Source organism: Arvicola amphibius, chromosome 8 (genome assembly GCF_903992535.2).
Source record: "Arvicola amphibius chromosome 8, mArvAmp1.2, whole genome shotgun sequence".
NCBI classification, from domain to species: domain Eukaryota; kingdom Metazoa; phylum Chordata; class Mammalia; order Rodentia; family Cricetidae; genus Arvicola; species Arvicola amphibius.
The window spans coordinates 77,802,787-77,820,708 of NC_052054.1; the positions used below are offsets into that span (position 1 = coordinate 77,802,787).

Genomic DNA, 17,922 nt, shown 5'->3' on the forward strand with positions numbered 1-17,922 from the left:
CCTTCTGAGTACTAAGTGAAACTCTAAAGGAGAGGGTGACAAATCAATACCAACACTGAGACCATAGCATAGAAGAAAAGGCATGTTAGTAGAGGGGAGAGAAGGTACTTGGTGAAGGGGAGAGAGTCCCAATAGACTTAACAGATACAGAAGGAAAAACGCCTCCATTAAGACAGGGAGATGGTGCACAGCCAGGAGAGACCTGCTACAAATTCAGATGGGAGAGTGGATGTGAGACCCAGGTGAGGAGACAAAAGTCACCTGAGGAGGCAGGCCAGTCTGAATGCCACAGGCAAGCACCTCACCTGGAGGGAACATGAGAATAGCCTGGGGTGACGAGTGGACTGGGAGCGAGTGAGTACGCTGCACAGAGCTGCGGCTCTGGCTGGGCATGCTGTTACTGCCTCCAGGGTTGGCAAACCACAGGTTCTGCATAGAACATGGGGAGAAAGTCTCAGGATGAGTAGGGGAGACCAAGGCCCAAGGGCCGAGGCACAGACACATATCCCAGATACTGCCACCCTAAACCCAGAAGTACTTGGACTTCCATACTAGTCGGCTCACCTGTCGGCCCTGACCCCCAAGACTGGGGCTGGTAAGGGCATGTCGAGGAGAGACACCCCCAATGCCTGAAGGGCTCAGGAGGCCCATCCTGCCAGGTGGGAGGGCCCGAGGAGGCATTGGGAACTGCCGCTGGGTCCGCCGGGCCACACCCATCCCCACAGAGCCAGCTATGGGGAGTGAGTTGGAGCCAAATGCCCAGCTGTCAGAGAGCAGAGGGCAAGGTGTTAGCTTAGGCAGAAGGGTCCTTATTTCTTATCCTTCCCTCAACTCCAGTGGGTAGGACAAAAACCCCAATCTTCTCTGAGCAAGGATTCCCTGATTGTGTCCTTGCACCCTACATTCCTGTCTCTTCCTGACCCAAGGTAGATATGGGGAGCATAGAGAGGTTTCCTTGTTGTACCCTCAAAGCAGTTCTCCAAATGTCACTTCTCAAGGGAGAAGTGTTGTCTGGTGTGAGAAAGGATCCCAGAGTCTTCTGCATATAGGTAAGGAGACAAAGGTCCAGGAGCAGTGTCTACTCCACAGACATGTGCTGGGTTTTGGCCATCCCAGCATCCTGCTCTTTCTCTTCTGTGGTGCTGGATAGAGCCAGGGCCTCAAGCACAGTAGGCAAGCTCTCTGAACACAATGCCCCATACCTTGCATACTTGTGCTCTAACTGCCAGATCAGACTCTGGCTGCCTTGTTTTGCTGTTTCCCCAAGTCAGGGCATACTCCCTGTAGTTCTCTCTCTCTCTCTCTGGGAGACAGAGCTGATAAAGTATACACTAGGTCCACAAGAAGGCTCAGTAGGTTAAGGTGCTTGCCACCAAGACCAATGGACCTGAGACTGATCCCTGGAACCCAGAGAAATGACTCCTAAAAGCTGTCCTGTGATCCTCACTATGGCATGTGTGCCCCCACACACAAACATAAATAAGAGCTGAAAGAGCGCTGTGCTGTGTGTGACCTTGTGGCCTCCCTCTGGCAGCTGCAAAGTACCTATTACCTACTTCTGTGCTCCATAGCATGTAAGCTGATCATGTGGCATAAAGCTGCCCATTTCCCTGGGAATCTGATAAGAGTCAGAACTCCACTTTGTTCTCCAGATTTGAAAGGAAAGCTCTCTCTTTGTCCCTTCAAAGCCCCATTGTGGCTGCCTATGGACATGATGATACATCTCACCTAATGAAGTTTCTCTGGACTAAAGACCAACTCTCCCTCTTCAGAGCCCCATCTCTTAAGAATTTTTTCTCAAGGATGATCAAATGTCAGCACCTTTCCACAAATCAGTCTCTTTCCAAGAATCCCACCTCCCCATCCCCCCAGTCATGGATCTACTTGCCTTTGCCTCTTGAGTGCTGGGATTAAAGTCCTGTGCTATCACACCCATCCGTTTGCGCTCTACCTCCCTTTTTAAAAATTTTTCTAAATTAATTTATTAATTTATTTGAGACAGGGTTTCCCTATGCAGTCTTGATATCCTTGAATTCAGAGATAAAACTGCCTCTGCCTGCCTAGTTCTGGGATTAAAGGTTTGTACCCTCACACCTGGCCTTCATTTCTCTCTCTCTCTCTCTCTCTTTGGTTTTTTGAGACAGGGTTTCTCTGCAGCTTTAGAGCCTGTCCTGGAGCTAGCTCTTGTAGACCAGGCTGGTCTCGAACTCACAGAGATCCACCTGCCTCTGCCTCCCGAGTGCTGGGATTAAAGGCGTGCGCCACCACCGCCCGGCTTCATTTTTCTCTTTTAAGTTGTACATCACCTTGATTTTTAGAAACTCTGTACTGGAGGATTTGAGTAAGTATAGTAGGGGGTCCATTCCAAAACACAATCACCCCTTTAGGCACCCACATGCCACACTCCATGGGCCTAGGAAGGTGCCCACCTACCCCTTCTGCTGCCGGTAGTTCTGCATGTCTAATGCAGCTTTTCGCGGAAATGTCCGGAGGAGTTTCAGCACTTGCTGTTTCCAGGACAGCAGCCGCTTCTTCTGTGTCTCTGTGAAAGCCTAGAATTGGGGAGAAGGGGGATGCTGGAAAGAGGACCATGCTTACAGGTTAGCTGAGGGAGACTGAGTGCAGTCATCTCTCCTTGTGAGTAGGGGCAAGGAACCTTGAACCAGTACTGGCACCAAGAACAGGTGGCAGGTGGCCTCTTCCCACAGGTTGTGTACAAAAGCTGAGAAACCTTTGAAGGCAAGACTGGAGAGGATGGACTGGAACCTGGGCCCTGGTGCACTATGGGCTCTGAGAGGGGTAGAGCAGTCTCTTTCCCTCTTGGGAGCCCTAGTGAAGGTCTTACCTCATGAGTCAGGCACTTTTCGATGAGCTGGAGGTAACTAGTGATGTTCTCCTCATCTGGTCGGGACACCAGCAGCTGGGTGCATACTGAGGTACATGGGAAAGGGCAGAGCTTAGTCACAACATAACCTCTGTCCCACTGCAGCCTCCCCAGTACCAGCTGATGGGTGCAGAAGGACAAGAAACTTGGGCTGGGTGAGTCCCAATCTTGGGCTTTTGAAGGCAAGGGCTAGTACCATCAGCCCAGATTTGCCTGCAGGCAGAGGTTTAGACCCACTTAGTTTCAGCTCCTCTGAAGGTTCACCTCTAAGGTCTTTAAGGTTCACTTAGTATTCTGCTTCAGGATTCTGTGCTAGGCACTGGCTGCTCTCACCTTTGCCCATCACCCGTGTAAACTGGCTGGGGATGTCTCCGTCGGCGACGGGAGCTGGAGCTGGCTCACTGCTATCAGTGGGAGCTGGAGCTGGTGGAGAAGGATAGTTCTCTGCAGCTGGAGGGTCCTTGGCCTCAGTGCCCTTGTCTGTTCCAGGATGGGTGAGGGGAGGCTCAGCACCTGGCAGTAGCGGCTCCCCCCGACCCCCATCCTTGGCAGTAGGGGTGGCCTGAAGGACACTGTAGGCCTTGATAGGGGTGATGATGATCTGCTGCAGTTCCTGCAGAGCGTTCCGCAGATTGCCACCTTCCAGCACATCCTGCAAGGGAGGATGTAGCTACGTTAGGCACAGACCTCATGGTGGCACAAAAAATGACCACACAAGTGTGGTCACACGAAGGTCAGAGAAGCCCACATGGTATGCAAGGTTCCAAAACAGAGGTCAGATGAGAAAAGTTCTGGCTCTTCAGCCAGGTAAACTCTTTCTTCCCTTCAAGAAACAAGCAGAGAATCAGACTAAGACAGTCAAGGAGGAGGAAAAACCAGATGAAGCCAGCAGGGAAAGGAGAGGAGGATAAATGGAAGCAGATGCAGGATTGAGTAGAGAAGAAAGTAAAATGAAAAGATCTCTTGTACATCTGCAACTCACCCACAAAATAAAAACCTATCGGGTCTAATGTTGAAAGATGGAGACATTCTTGAATCACAAACCAGGACAGGGAGGGAACAGAGAGAGAGAGGGCAGGAGGAAGCCGCTCAGGCAGCACTAAGTGAGTCCTCTGATGACAACTTGCTCAAGGTCTTTGAAATCCAGCTGCCCAAGGTTGGGGCCACCAGAAGTCAGACTTCAATGAGGAAGCTGAGACAGCTGCCAAAGTTTGATCTTCCACCTGCCTGGAAGATGAGGATCCTAGGTACTCACCTTCTCCAGGGACTTGAGGACGCTCTGTCTTTCACGAAGCTTCTGGATGCTCAGGGCTATCTTGTGCCGGGCACCTTTGGTGACATTCTGTGACGAGGACAGAAGGAGACAGGAAGCTGGATACTGGTGAGGTACATGGGGTGTCCCAACAGAGACCAGGGACAGAGGAGGCTTGACAGCACCCAATGGTGCTGACCCAACACCTCCCCAGTAGTCCCTCAGATTCACCTGCGACTCTAGGTGCTGCTCTGTTAGGGTCATCATCTCTTCATAGCTCATCTGTGAGAACAAAGCAGCATACTTGTGCAAGCGGAGGCTCTTGAGCCATGAGGGCACATCTGTGGAAAAGGAGGGAGGATAGGTCAAGAGATGAATAATGAATACTGGTGGTGGTGGAGTTGTGGGGAAAAGATCAGGCCTAAGTTACCAATAGCCTTAGAAACTCCAGTGAGTTGGGAGGGGTTGGGATCAGAAGCTACCTCTACTGGCCTAGTGAAGCCCTTTCAGACATTCTTCCCCAGCAGACACCTGACCCACTGAGCTGCTAGGATGGCCTCAATGATTTAATCTCTTCTATCAATTATCTTGAGCTCTGGTTGCCTGTGAGGGGAGGGGCTATCTATTGCCTTCAGACCTGTCCCCTCTCTGAGGTGGCAGCTACAGCAATTCTGTCCTTTCAGCCCGCCCCACGCCCTGGAGAAGGGTTCTGGCACTGTCCTCTGAATGCACCTTTCATCCCGCTGCCATCCTCCTGGAAAGTGTTCCGGCTGGAGCCCTGCTCCTCCGTCTGCTCACTGCCAGAGGAGGCCACACTGCTCTGTGGCGAGAGGGGTGCGTGGTCGGGCGTGGTGAAAGCAGCCCGGGCCCCAAGCTCCTCTGGACTCGGCCACTCACCAGGGGCCTGGGGGCTTGTAGGGATGAGTGACATGGAGCGCTTCAGCGGGCTAGGGTGGATTTGGCAGGGGAGACCTGGCCAGAAAAGGAAAAGCAAGATGTCAGGTTGGGGGATCTGAGCATAAAAAAGATCATGGCCAGCTCAATCTTGTAATCTAATAAGGGGAATGGGAAGGAGCCAAGGGGCCTAAAGGGCACTGCCTATAGGTATTCAGCCTCTCACCAAACACCCAGCTTCCCAGCTTGCTGCCAGAGTCCTCTGAACTTGCCCCATTACTTTGCTCATACTCTCATCTAAACCCCAGGAGCTGTGGTTAGAGTTATTGTCATGCCTAACTGGATTCTTCCCTTCATTCTCACCACTTACTGCCCCCTTTCCTTTTTGGGGGTTCGAGACAGGGTTTCTCTGCCCTGGCTGTCCTGGAACTCCTCGCTCTGTAGACCAGACTGGCCTTGAACTCACAGAGATCTGCCTGCTTCTGCTTCCCAAATGCTGGGATTAAAGGCATGCAGCCCCCTTTCCTTACAGCAGCCATGCTGATTTTTTTATGGGTGGAGGCTTCTTAGAGATGGTTCTTAATTCGTAGCCAGGCTCTCAAACTCAGTGATCTTCCTATGTGATGGAATTACAGGCATGTGCCACCACACTCAACTAGACAGTGACACTTCCAAATATGCAAATTTGGCCTATTTAGATCCTGGTGGCTTCCTTCATACTGATAACAAAATTCAAACTCTTCCACACACCTGAAAACTCTGGTCCCTAATCACTCACCTCTCATCTCCTACAGCCCAGACCTTGGCTCACATCTCTGGACCAACCACTCCAGTCCTCTTTTGAGACGGGGCCTCTCAAAGTATTCTTGTGGTTCTGTCACTTAAGTACTAGCAGTAGATATATGTGACCACCCTGGTTTCTGAGCACCAAACATTTGCTGCAAACACTCAAGTTTACACCAAAGGATTCTGATGTTGGCTCATTTTCTTTCTGTTCCCTTTTCTGTGATACTGAAGAACAAACCCAGAGCCTCCTGCAAACCAGACAAGTACTCTACCACAGAACCCTACCACATTCTCAGCTCCCCAATCTTAGCAGCTGGCGGTCTCAAGCCACAGTTAACTGTCATCCTGCCAATGCCTTCTAGTCCTTCCCTCCCAATTATTCTCACCTTTAAGCACTCATCACAACCCAGACTCTTACATAGTTGTTTGTGTATTAACTAAACCCCTTTGTTAGACAGACAATCCATGAAGCAGAGATCTGTACTTGACATCATCAGATTCTAAGCAATCACAGAGGTGATGGACCAGGAAATTGTTTCCCTAGTACTTACAAATAAACCAAGTGCGTTGAGTCCCTTTTTACTTTGTGTGGGGTTGGATGGGTTGGGGGAGCTCAAGAAAGAGTATTGCTATAGTGTCCCGGAACTCACTATATAGCTCAGGCTAACCTCAAACTCATGATCCTCCTGCCTCAGTCTCTCACATATTGGGATTATAGGTATACATACCGTCATGCCTAGCTAATAAACTGCTTCTTTAACATGTCCTTTGACTGGACCCTATGTCTCCATTTTTTCCTGGACTGAATTCAAACTGATCAGCTAAGCAGCCTGGTAACTCAGGATGAAGTCAGTACCCTCTTCCCTAAGAGAATTTGCACTTGGTCTACTACATCTGAGGTAAGCAAAGGGCTCTGTGCTGACTCTCTAGACAACGCAGCATCCTCTGAACATCCAGATCTTGTCACTGCCATTTCCCTGTCCTAGCACTGCTTCACCATCCTTTTCTTTTTCTAAAAAAAATTTAATGAATTAATTAATTAAGTATACAATATTCTTTCTGCGTGTATGCCTGCAGGCCAGAAGAGGGCACCAGACCTCATTACAGATGGTTGTGAGCCACCATGTGGTTGCTGGGAATTGAACTCAGGACCTTTGGAAGAGCAGGCAATGCTCTTAACCTCTAAGCCATCTCTCCGGCCTTTCACCATCCTTTTCCATCAACTGCTTCGGCCTCTGTGTCTTGCTCAAGCACCTCCTTTGGCTACTGCAAGCCAGACACTTGTTGCCCTTGTGCTAGCCAGCTTCTTGTACTGGTCTGTGGACTTAGAAAGGAGAGCAACCTGACCCAATCATTTTTGCACCCCAAGCTCAGGGGCAGGATACAACACACAGTGGCCTTCCAATTGAGTTTCATAAAGAACAAATGAGTGCTAAGAGAGCCTGTGAGCTCAGCACAGGGAATCCAGGAGTTCCCGTGGCAGCCTAGAGAGAAACAGAGAAATCCAAAAAGCCTGGTTAGATGAGGACAAGGCCCAGGAAACAACTACTTTGCCCCAGTTCCCACAGGGGACTATGAGGAGAAAGAAAGAGTACAGGATGGGGTTCCTGTAAGCGTCCCAGTGACACCACACCCAGGAGGCCATCCTGGTACAGACCCAAAAAGCACCTTCTCTTACAATCTGGGACAATATCAATGCTCCTAGCCAGAAAGTTACCCAAGGGAAAAGACACTGATTGCCCCCACTGCATACAGATAGTGTCAGGCTCTGCTAGTGCCCAGGATCCTGTTGGAGTCCTCTACTCAGGGCTCCTTCCGAGTTTATGGACACTGTGGACTCTGGCTTCTGCCCCATTTGGGGCCTCTTGGAAGAAGATGGCACTCCAGGCCCCAGAGCTGGAAAACCCTCAATACAGGCTTTTGTGCCTGTCTTGGTGCCCCTGGCCACCTCCTTCCTCCCTTCTCAGCCAAGAAGTGGGTTGGTGAGGCTGAGAGGGCAGGAAATTACCCCGACTGGAGTGACCACGCAATTCCTGAGGAGTCCTGTTTGGCCTGTGTTGGGGTGGAGGCTGGCCACTGCCTGAGGATTATAAAAACAGGAATGCCGGCTGCAGATCCACAGCCTCACACTCTCCAAGAAATCCTGGTCTGTCCTTGGCAGTACACCAAACTCACCCTGCCTGCCCTCCCAGGCCAATCTTTGCTTCCCACTCAAAAATATTTTAATGGTTTCCTGCTTCCTGCAACTGTCTGACATCCAAAAGTTTCATTTATTCTTCAAAGTCCCAAAGAGTGTCCTTAAGATCTGACTTCAACTCCTAACTCACTCTGTCTCGGACAGAACTTGTCTCTTCGTCCATATGAAGTCTCCAATAGGTACAAGTTAGCTTAGCATGCACCAATATGATCACTTTTTTTTTTTTTTTTTTTAAGACAGGGTTTCTCTGTAGTTTTGGAGCCTGTCCTGGAACTAACTCTTGTAAACCAGGCTGGCCTCGAACTCACAGAGATCTGCCTGCCTCTGCCTCCGGAGTGCTGGGATTAAAGGCATGACTGATTACTGGAGAATCTTAAGATCTGCTGCACAATGACTATGCCTTTCGATCATGGGTGCCCTCTACATGAAATGGCTCATTCTTTTCTCTTGGTTCTTCAAAGCTGCTTGGAGTGCTGGGACTGTAGCTCAGTGGTGTGCAGCCTTGTCTAGTATAGTCAAGATTCTGAGTTCTACCCCTAGTGTTGCCAAAACAAAACAAAACACCTACTACTAGGGTTCTGAGCCAGGAAGCACAGTGGGTCATTTTTCGGCAGAGGTAGTGCAGTATAGGTATTCGGACTCTTGAGCTCCAGAGACACACAACCTGGACTTAATTCTGACATCATCTTGCAAGATGATGAACTAAGCCAAGTTTTAGTTTATAGTTATGAAGTCCTCAGAATTGCTTCTAGCAAAGTGCTCATTATTTCCCAGTCAGAACAATCAATGTTAATATAGCCTCCAAACCTGGTACAAGAAGTGCGGTACTCCAAAGCTAGAAAACAAATCCGAAGTAAATGGGGTCGCTAGAGTTCCCTGGAAATGCCTGAGAACACTATCATCCCTGACCTACTTTAACCAGAAAGGGGCTGGCGGAAGGGGCTGACCACCTAAGGCTAAACTGTGAGCACTCACCTTCAATTAGGTCATGCCAGCCATCACAGTTTGGAAAGCCACAGTGCCTCACACTGTTCATCTCAGCTAACAATTCAAAAACGTACCTTAACACCAGCTCCTCTTTTACCCAACCTCTGGGCCTAGCTGATTAGCAGGACAGCACTGGTCAGAGGCAGTTCTGGCCTAGACTACTCAAGTCTGAACCTTGGCCAGTTCCACTACTTGTTCTATGTGTGATCTATAATTTCTGCTCTTTGAGTTCTAAGTCCTCATTTGTGAAATCATAGGCCTAATGGTGTGTGAGGAGGCTTAACTGAGGCTGTATTTGCAATAATGCTGCTGAGAACACCTGGCACCAATGCTCCACTATCAACAGCTGACGCTCTGCAGTATCAAGTTTATAGATACTTCTCATGCTGGAAGCTAAGACCAGAGACCAAAATCCTGAGTGAGGTAGAGAGACCTCAGGCGATGGTATCCATCCCTGCCAGGGGTTCTCAGAAGCCAGTCAGGTATGAGATGGAGAGATGGTTCAGTGGTTGAGAGCACTTGTTGCTCTTGCAGAGGACCAGAGTTCAGTTCCCAGAACCCACATGGTGGCTCACAACCACCTGCAACTCTTGTTCTAGGGAACTTTCTTCTGGACTCTTCAAATACTATATGCACATGTTACACAGACAGGCTAGCAAAACATCCACCCACACAGTAAGTAAGTAAGTAAGTAAGTAAGTAAGTAAATAAATAAATGAAAGAAATGCTGAGGGGGTCTCAGGGGCTCATGTACGAGCACAACTACTTAACTCTCCCTCAAAAGCTGCCACTAGAAATATAGTCTGTGAAGCTCTAGATCTCTAGACTTTTCCAGAGAAGCTAGAAATTTGATTTGAAAAATTTTATATACTACATTTGTTTAAAACCAAACCAAATGTGAGTTCCCAAGACACATCTAAAGGTCAGATTCAGCTCTGAGAAGACCACTTCAAACTTCTGTACTGCCTTCCTCATAAAGCTGAGGCTCAGAGGGTGATGGGGCCACAAAGCAAGAGAAGACAGCCCATTCTATTTTCAAGCAGGTATAGCCACCCAGGAAGACAGCCCTCACCTGTGTTTGCATTGCTCCCAATACTGTTGATGGCCGGCGGCACTGAGCTGGATGGGTGGAAGGGTACATGTCCATTTTCTCGGGGTGGCTTGTCCTGCCAGCCTGGTCCTGCCTCTCCAGGGGTCAGCTCTGCAGGTCCCCCCCACTCATCTGAGCCCTGGCGTGAATGGTAGGAGGGCTCTGGTCGGGTGCGAAAACCACTAGCCAGCCGCTCTTCCAGATGGCTCAACCAGAGGGCGAGCGCATTGCGGTCCTCCAGCGTGGTGGCTGGGTGGATGAGGGCATAGGAGAGGAGTTGGCGGCTCTCCTCAATGAAGGCATTGCTCTCGATGGAGTAGGCCAGCACCTTCTGCAGCAGTCTCATGTACTCGGACTTGGCCTCTGTGTTGCCTGGTTGGAGTAGGGGCAGGTGGGATAGTAAGAGGGATACCACCTTCTCTTTGGACTCCTGTTGCCATTGGCTGACGATGGCTACAAAGGAAATAAAAATAAACATTAGGAATATGAGTAGACACTATCAAAAACCTAAAGCTCATGGTCTCTCCCTCAGTTCCAGTCTTTTCTACTTTTCCCATTTATTATTCTTGACCCAGTTCCTTGTAGAGCTGAGATCAAGCACAAGTTCCCTGCTTCTAAAGCCATTTTTCCTAGTTCTAACACTCCTGTCCTCAAAAACCTGCAGTGACCTTCAATCCAATCAGTCACACGGAAGCTCCTCCTACTACATGAAGGCTTGTTCCATTGCTATATACTATACTATATACTTGCCAATACTTCCTTTCCTCCATCCTGCCTAAATGGAGAAGGTGTTAAAATACAAGTTAAAAGCTTATTCTTGGGATGGAGAGATGGCTCAGAGGTTAAGAGCACTGACTGCTCTTCCAGAGGTCCTGAGTTCAATTCCCAGCAACCACATGGTGGCTTACAACCATCTATGAGATCTGGTGCCCTCTTCTGGCAGGCAGGCATACATGCAGACAGAACATTTTTTTTAAAAAAAGCTTATTCTCAGCTGTGTAGTAGTGGCACATGCCTTTATTCCCAGTACTTGGGAGACAGAGGCAAACAGATCTCTGGGTTCAAGGCCAGCCTGGTCTACAAAAGCAAGTTTCAGGATGGCCAGGGCTACACAGAGAAACCACATCTTGAAATCACTCCTCCTCACTCCCCTCCAAAAATAAGAAAAGAAAAAAGTTAGTTCTCTGGTATAAGATGGTCTAGCTGCTTCACCAGTTAGATTTTAGGTAAGTTATCATAAGATGATCCTCCCTGCATACAGCATGACCCAACTTAAGGTGTCAGACTCGCCTGTAAGTGCATTTACCAATTCAGTCACCTGCCAGCCCAGTTTAGTTAATTTAACACACCACACAAAAACAATGTGGAATACTTCATAAATTTGAGTATCATTACTGCATGTTAATTTTCACTATATTGTTCCAATTTTAGCATATGTTAAAAGCGAGCTTCAAATTCCACATCTTTCCCCACCCCCTTTAAGACAGACTCTCACTAGGTAGCTCAGACTGGCCCCAAATCCTAAATCCTCTTGCCTCAGCTTCCTGAGTGTTCCACTGTGCCCAGTCTCAGCTCTACTCTATCTGTAAAGGGAACTCAGAATCATTCCTACTCAGCATAGGTGCTAGAACTAAGTGAGACAGATCACAACTTAAGGTTAGTTCTCAGGAAACTGTAACTGTTTTTACTTTTTATTACTATTTAGTATATTCTACTGTTTTTTTTTCTCTTTCAACAGTATACAAAGATTCCAAAGGTATCAGTTAATCAGTCAGCCTTAGGAAACAGAATGGGATTTGGTCTCAGAAACCTAGATATAGCCAGGCCTGATAGTGTGGGCCTATAATCCCCGTTCAAGGCCTGGTAAATTCAGCCTTAGCAAGATCCTATCTCCAAAAGAGAGGCGGGGGAGGGAGGGAGGGAGAGAGGGGAGAGAGAGGAGAGAGAGGGAGGGAGGGAGCATGCACTGGGGATATGGCCCAGTAGTAAAGAGCACATACCTAGCATGTATGAGGCCTCAGATTCAAGATGGAAAAAAGTCATGTGTCCTCTAGCCACAAGGCAGAATGGATACACAGAAACTTGCCAAGGGCTCTTCTGTACCTTTTGTCCTAATTCTGTAGCCTGGAATTCACATTAGTTTCTAATTGTACTTAAACCTGTAGCTCTTGGAACGAATCATGAAACTCCCGACTCCTGGGGCCTGGCCCGGCTTGCACGTCTCTGCTTCATGCTTTCTTGGAGAGCTCCTGTTAAAGTGCTTGGGAATTCATCCACTCAAAGCCATCAACTTCGGCACCAGCCCAAGAGTAGCAGAACTAGCATTACAGCAAGCACTCCTCCTAAGGTCAGCAGTGATGGCTGACACTTACTGAGCCCATGCTAAGAGCACTGACTGCTGTCCATCCTTACCTTAACCATTTTACTATTTCTTTTTTTGTTTGTTTTTTTTTTTTTTCTGAGACAGGGTTTCTCTGTAGCTTTGGTGTCTGTCCTGGAACTCGCTCTTATAGAGCGAGCTGGCCTCGAACTCACAGAGATCCGCCTGCCTCTGCCTCCCGAGTGCACTTGACAAAATGCAAAGAAACTTTCACAACTTTTATTTTTCTGGTTTTTTGAGACAGGGTTTCTCAGTAGCTATCAAGCCAGTCCTGGAACTCACTCTGTAGAGTAGGCTGGCCTCAAACTCACAGAAAACTACCTGCCTCTGCCTCCCGAGAGCTGAGCTAAAGGCGTGCGCCACCACCATCTGGCCTAATTTTCACAACTTTAAAAACCCTTTTCCTTCATTTTATGTGTATGCATGTTTTGTCTATGTGTCTGTGCAACATTCGCATGCAATACCGGTGGAGGCCAGAGGAGGATGCCAGATCCCCAGATACTGGAGTTAAGACAGTTGAGAGCCACCACGCGAGTGCTGGGAATGGACCTGGGCCTCGTGAAGAGTAGTGAGTAGTAAGTGTTAAGAGTAGTGAGTAGTAAGTGTTAACACTGAGTCATCCTCCACGCTTTATGGTAACTTTCTATCTTCCAGATTTCACTCTTCTCACACAGTACCTGCCACTCAAGGCCAGGAAACTGCCTCCCCCCTCATCTATCTTCATCTGAATCAGCTCTCCAGGACCACTGAACTTTTCCTCCAACCACTGCAGTATTTAAAGGTCCTTCTGAAGTGGGGCAAGTCCTTCCTCAAGTCAGGAAGCTGCTTCTTCCCTACTCTCCCACCTCCATCTGGCACTGCATCACATAACTCTTGGATATCCCTTTTTTGGATTTATTTCCTAAACATTTTAAAAATTATTTTATTGGTGTTTTTAACCTGTATGTATATCTGTGTGAGGGTGCTGGATCCTGGAGTTACCGACAGTTGTGAGCTGCCATATGGGTACTGGGAATTGAACCCAGGTCCTCTAGAAGAGTAGTCAGTGCTCTTTAACCACTGAGCCATCACTCCAGCCCCTTATTTCCTAAACTTTTAATTCTTGATAAGCAATACAGCATGAAGAAATACAGTAATATTAAGGAAAAGTCGAAAGTCTTGCAGTCTAGCTGTCAGAGCAATATGCTTTCTCTTCTGTAAAAGGAGTACAGGGTTCCTGAGGTCTGGGCTGCTCAGATTTAGGGAATGGTGTCCATGAAAGATTAACAGTCTGCATGTAGTAAATGTGCAGGATGTGGCTCAGTGATGGGTGTTTCTCTCCATGCTCCTCTTGTAATCAGCCAGCCCCTTCATCCCTACCCTGACTTCTCAATTGCTGTTGTTGAGGCCTTACAGTGTAGCCAGAGGCATCTAGGACACAGAGAAGCCTTGTCTAAACCTTCCCCCACTCCCACAGTACTGCCAGGACCCCAGGGCTACGGGATGCAGCTTCTCCTCTGGTACTGCCAGGGACGTGACAGAATAGTCTCAAGGGCTGGGCTCAAAGAAGGACCTTGTTCTACTGCCCAGAAAGGAGAGTAGTTTTGGACCAATGAAGGCTAACCCTGGGGAAATGTGTGTTCATGTGTCTTGAGTGGTGGTGGTGGGAAGGGCGGTTCCTCCCAGGACTGGGAAGCATCAATGAGCACTGGAATGAATCCAAGGAATGTGCACAGCCTCAGGCCCCTTGGGGTGAGCACAGCTGGGGCTGCAGATGACGGGTGGAGATGAACTTCTAGTTTCCAGCCCAGATCAAAAAACTTTGGCCCAGAATTAAGGTACAGCAGGGGCCCAATGAATACCTGCACAATTGAACCCAGATGGTCTGTTGGTAGGTAGTAGTGTCTGTGTATAGTGTGCCCTCTCTGGGATCTCACAAATTCAGTCATTTGCCTTAAGTTCTGGCAGAGCATATTCTGCAAGTTCAAAAGGAAAAACCTGCCTGGGTAAAAAAATCTGAGCTGGGCAGTGGTGGCACATACCTTTAATCCCAGCTCAGATCTTTAATCCCAGGTGGATCTCTGTGAGTTCGGGGCCAGTCTGGTCTACAAAGCAAGTTCCAAGACAGCCAGAGCTACACAGAGAAGCCCTGTCTCAAAAAAGACAAAATATAAAAACAAAAAACAAACAAAAAATTTCTGTTTCCATGACTTAGTACACTGTAACCACTAGCCAGTCCTTTACATTCTCCGAATCTTGGTCATCTGTCTATATAATGCTGGCTATTGAAGTCCTGAGGTGACAGGGTTGCAGAGAGTCAACAGAAGGGCGCAAAACACCTGGCATGAGCACGGTCTCAGCACACAAACCCTCACCTCCACTGCTCCTGGGTAGAAATCTTCTTCCAGGTTGTCTCAGAGGTGCTGAGCTAGTGGTTCACTTAGCAGAGAACATCTGGGACTCCCCCTTAAGATTCCCCACAGGGGTGGGGAATTTTACAAAATTATTTACCAAAACCAGACACATGTCTGGCCTTAGAGTTAGAGGCATAATTTGTAGTGATGAAATTCTGGAGATGGGTGGACTGGGGTTGGGGGACCAAGCAATGCTGGGATGCCAGCAGTTGCTTCTCTCCTAACTGCAAATCTGGACTCTGAGGACATGGAGAGAGTAAAGGAGACTGTTGTGAGTGCCCTCCTTAGCACAGCGGCCACAGGGTAGACTGGTCAGACAACCCAAGCTAAGTAGGTCATGACCCTGGATTCTGGCAAATCATAGGAGCCAAATATATCTTTGAGACGATCATAAGAGCAAACCCATTTTTATGTGCTTAGCTATTGCAACAATCATGCTGGCCTCTGGCACTAGTCAGAGGGGCTGGGGTTTGGTTCCAGACATACCCTTCTCTGGCTTACCCCAGTTAACACAGACATCAGGGAGAACCAGGGGTTCACATTTTTGTTTGATGAACTATGTCAGTAGAGCCTGAAAGGGAAGGGTGGGGGCATCAGAGGATGAGCTCTGATGACTCACTTGCCATGGTCCCTTCTGACCTCAGTTTCCCCACCCAAATTCACAGAGCCAGAGAGGGAGAAGCTTAAACTTGCTAGATATGGGGACTGACTCAGAAGACTGGACATGAGGAGTGCAGGAAATGTAGCCCAGGAAGCCATAGGATAAGGGAGAAGAGATTTTAGCTGCCTAGGTTCAATCTCCTCCTACCACAGGACTCCATGGGAACACCCTTATGGCCCAAGGCATACTCAGTAAGAAAGAGAGCCATGATTGCTAGTAGAGCTCCAAACGGCAGAGAAGAACTGGGAGAAGTAGGGATGATAACAAATGGGAATCCCAGACCTCTCAGTCCTGGTTGGTGGTTGTTGTTTTGTCAACTTAATACAAACTAGAACTTTTCTAGAAAAAGGACTCTCAGAAGACTGGCCTATAGGCAAGCCTGTGAGACATTTTCTTGATTCATTTTCTGTGGGTGAGCCCAGACCACTGTAGGCAGGTATAAGAAGGCAGGTCAAGCAAGCTACTGAGGAAAAGGCCAGTAAGCAGTGTTCTTCAGTGGTATCTGCTTCAGTTCCTGCCTTGATATCCCTTTAGGATGGACCATAAGATGAATAAATCTTTCCTTCCCCAAGGTGCTTTTGATCAATGTTTTATCACAGCAATAGAAGGCAAACTAAGACACTCTTCTCCCCTGCTCAGGGACCTGGAGTCCCGCTTTTCTTTTCTGGTCTTGGATGTTACCTCAGATTCTGCTTCCTTAAAACCCATGTCCGCATGCCCTCCCAGATGCTTAAGTGGAAGGGCAGGCCTGGGCTGGAGCCCAGCAGTAAACCCATTTTCCTACTTCTCTAAGTCATTCACTGACTGCTCACTCACCACCTTCCTGGACAGATCCAGAATCAGTAGCAGCACCAGCATCCAGCCTGGTGCTTTGCCACTGGGTGACTATCAGAGCCAATCCTGGAGTGTTAGATCTAAGAGAACACTAGGTCTATTATTTTTGAAAAGTTCCTAGGGGACTGTAGCATGAAGTCAAGACTAGGACATACTAAGGTCAATTTCTCTCAGCTCCCTGGATTATCTATGAATCCAGGGAGATGGACAGCCAAGAACCAAACCCAGAGGTCGTACTGGAGAACTGGAGGAGGCAGCAGGGCCTCTGTCTTACTTCTTAGGCATCCTGATCTGAGGGGATCTTAAGAAATTCAGAGAAACTTCCACTGGAATAGGTGCCTCTTAATTAAGGACTATTAGGACAAATGTACTCAAGATTTGGCTAGTTGGTTAAGTATGAATCTTTCTGGGGAGGGCAGAAAAGAGGCTTATACCATGAGGAGAGCACTTATTATATTTTGATTTTTGTTAGTGCTGAGGATAGAGCTCACAGCTTCACATTTGCTAAGCAATCTCTCTACACTCAACTATATCCTACTATGTGTTAGATACTAAGAGCTATTGCTCTAGAATGTGCTGGAACCTCCTCCACAAAGAAAGTAGTATACTCAGAAAATGGCTAAGCCCACTATGGCACATCTACTCATAGCCAAGGCTGCAGACCTAGATCTAGAACCCTCATGTGCCTGCCATTCCAAGACAAGTATAGATGAACCAAAGGACATGGATCATCTTGGTCATTGCAAGAACCTGGATCACAGTAGGTGCAGGTGGCAGTGGTTCACGCCTTTAATCCCAGCACCGAGGAGACAGAGCCTGACAGATCTGTGAATTTGAGGCCAACCTGGTCTCGTTCCAGAACAACAAGTTCCAGAATAGCCAGGGCCACACAGAGAAACCCTGTCTCGTCCCTCTCTACTGCCCCCCCCACAAAAAGAACCTAGTTCCCAGATCCCTCTCTTAGGCACATTCCCGCAGGAGTCTGACTTATTGTGTCTGGGGAGGTGAGAATTGACAATCTGGATTTTAGTCATTCCACTCCCTCCCCCTAAGATTCTGATGACACAAGTGTGGGAAACACAAAGCAATGGAGAACCATAATGAGTAGAACAAGAGAAATATCAGACAGAGCTTCTCCCAAGAGCCAGATTCCAGTTCTAAGAGATAGAAACAAGCAGGAGAGTGGAGGGAGTCTACCTAAGGGTGTAACTGACAGGAGATGCCACCTCTTTAGTCTTAAAGATCTCACATTTATTAGGAGGAAGCATTCAAGGCCTCACAGACTTACCCACGAACACTTCCCTACAAGTGATGCTCTGCTATAATCCTGGCACTATGAGATATGCAAAGGCCTCCCTCTCTTCCCTCATTCTGTTTTCCTTACCTCTCTACACATCAAGTGCCAGCTTCATTGAAAACATGACAGGGATGTAAGACCTTGATTCGTATATTCACCATCATGCAATTCATTCCACAGTAGTCCTCCAGCCCTGGATGAGCTCTCCCCAAAATGCCAATGCAACTGTTTAGAAAGGGGCCTTCACAGCCAGGCATGATGGCACAC

At 48.2% G+C, this 17,922-nt stretch overlaps 1 protein-coding gene across 2 annotated transcripts in view; it reads right to left on the bottom strand.

The window, feature by feature from the left end:
• Samd4b (sterile alpha motif domain containing 4B) overlaps positions 1-17,922 on the bottom strand; it is a 38,762-nt gene that overhangs the window by 2,093 nt on the left and 18,747 nt on the right. The window contains exons 3-11 of one of the 2 annotated variants that reach the window (XM_038339896.1): positions 10,073-10,543; positions 5,034-5,108; positions 4,368-4,477; positions 4,140-4,226; positions 3,218-3,536; positions 2,846-2,931; positions 2,434-2,552; positions 565-763; positions 306-429 (exon numbers count right to left, since the gene is read on the bottom strand). In XM_038339896.1, the coding sequence (XP_038195824.1) occupies positions 306-429; positions 565-763; positions 2,434-2,552; positions 2,846-2,931; positions 3,218-3,536; positions 4,140-4,226; positions 4,368-4,477; positions 5,034-5,108; positions 10,073-10,543 (1,590 nt within the window). Of the gene's footprint in view, positions 1-305; positions 430-564; positions 764-2,433; positions 2,553-2,845; positions 2,932-3,217; positions 3,537-4,139; positions 4,227-4,367; positions 4,478-4,868; positions 5,109-10,072; positions 10,544-17,922 lie in introns of both variants that reach the window. The other variant, XM_038339895.1, reaches the window with a different exon arrangement.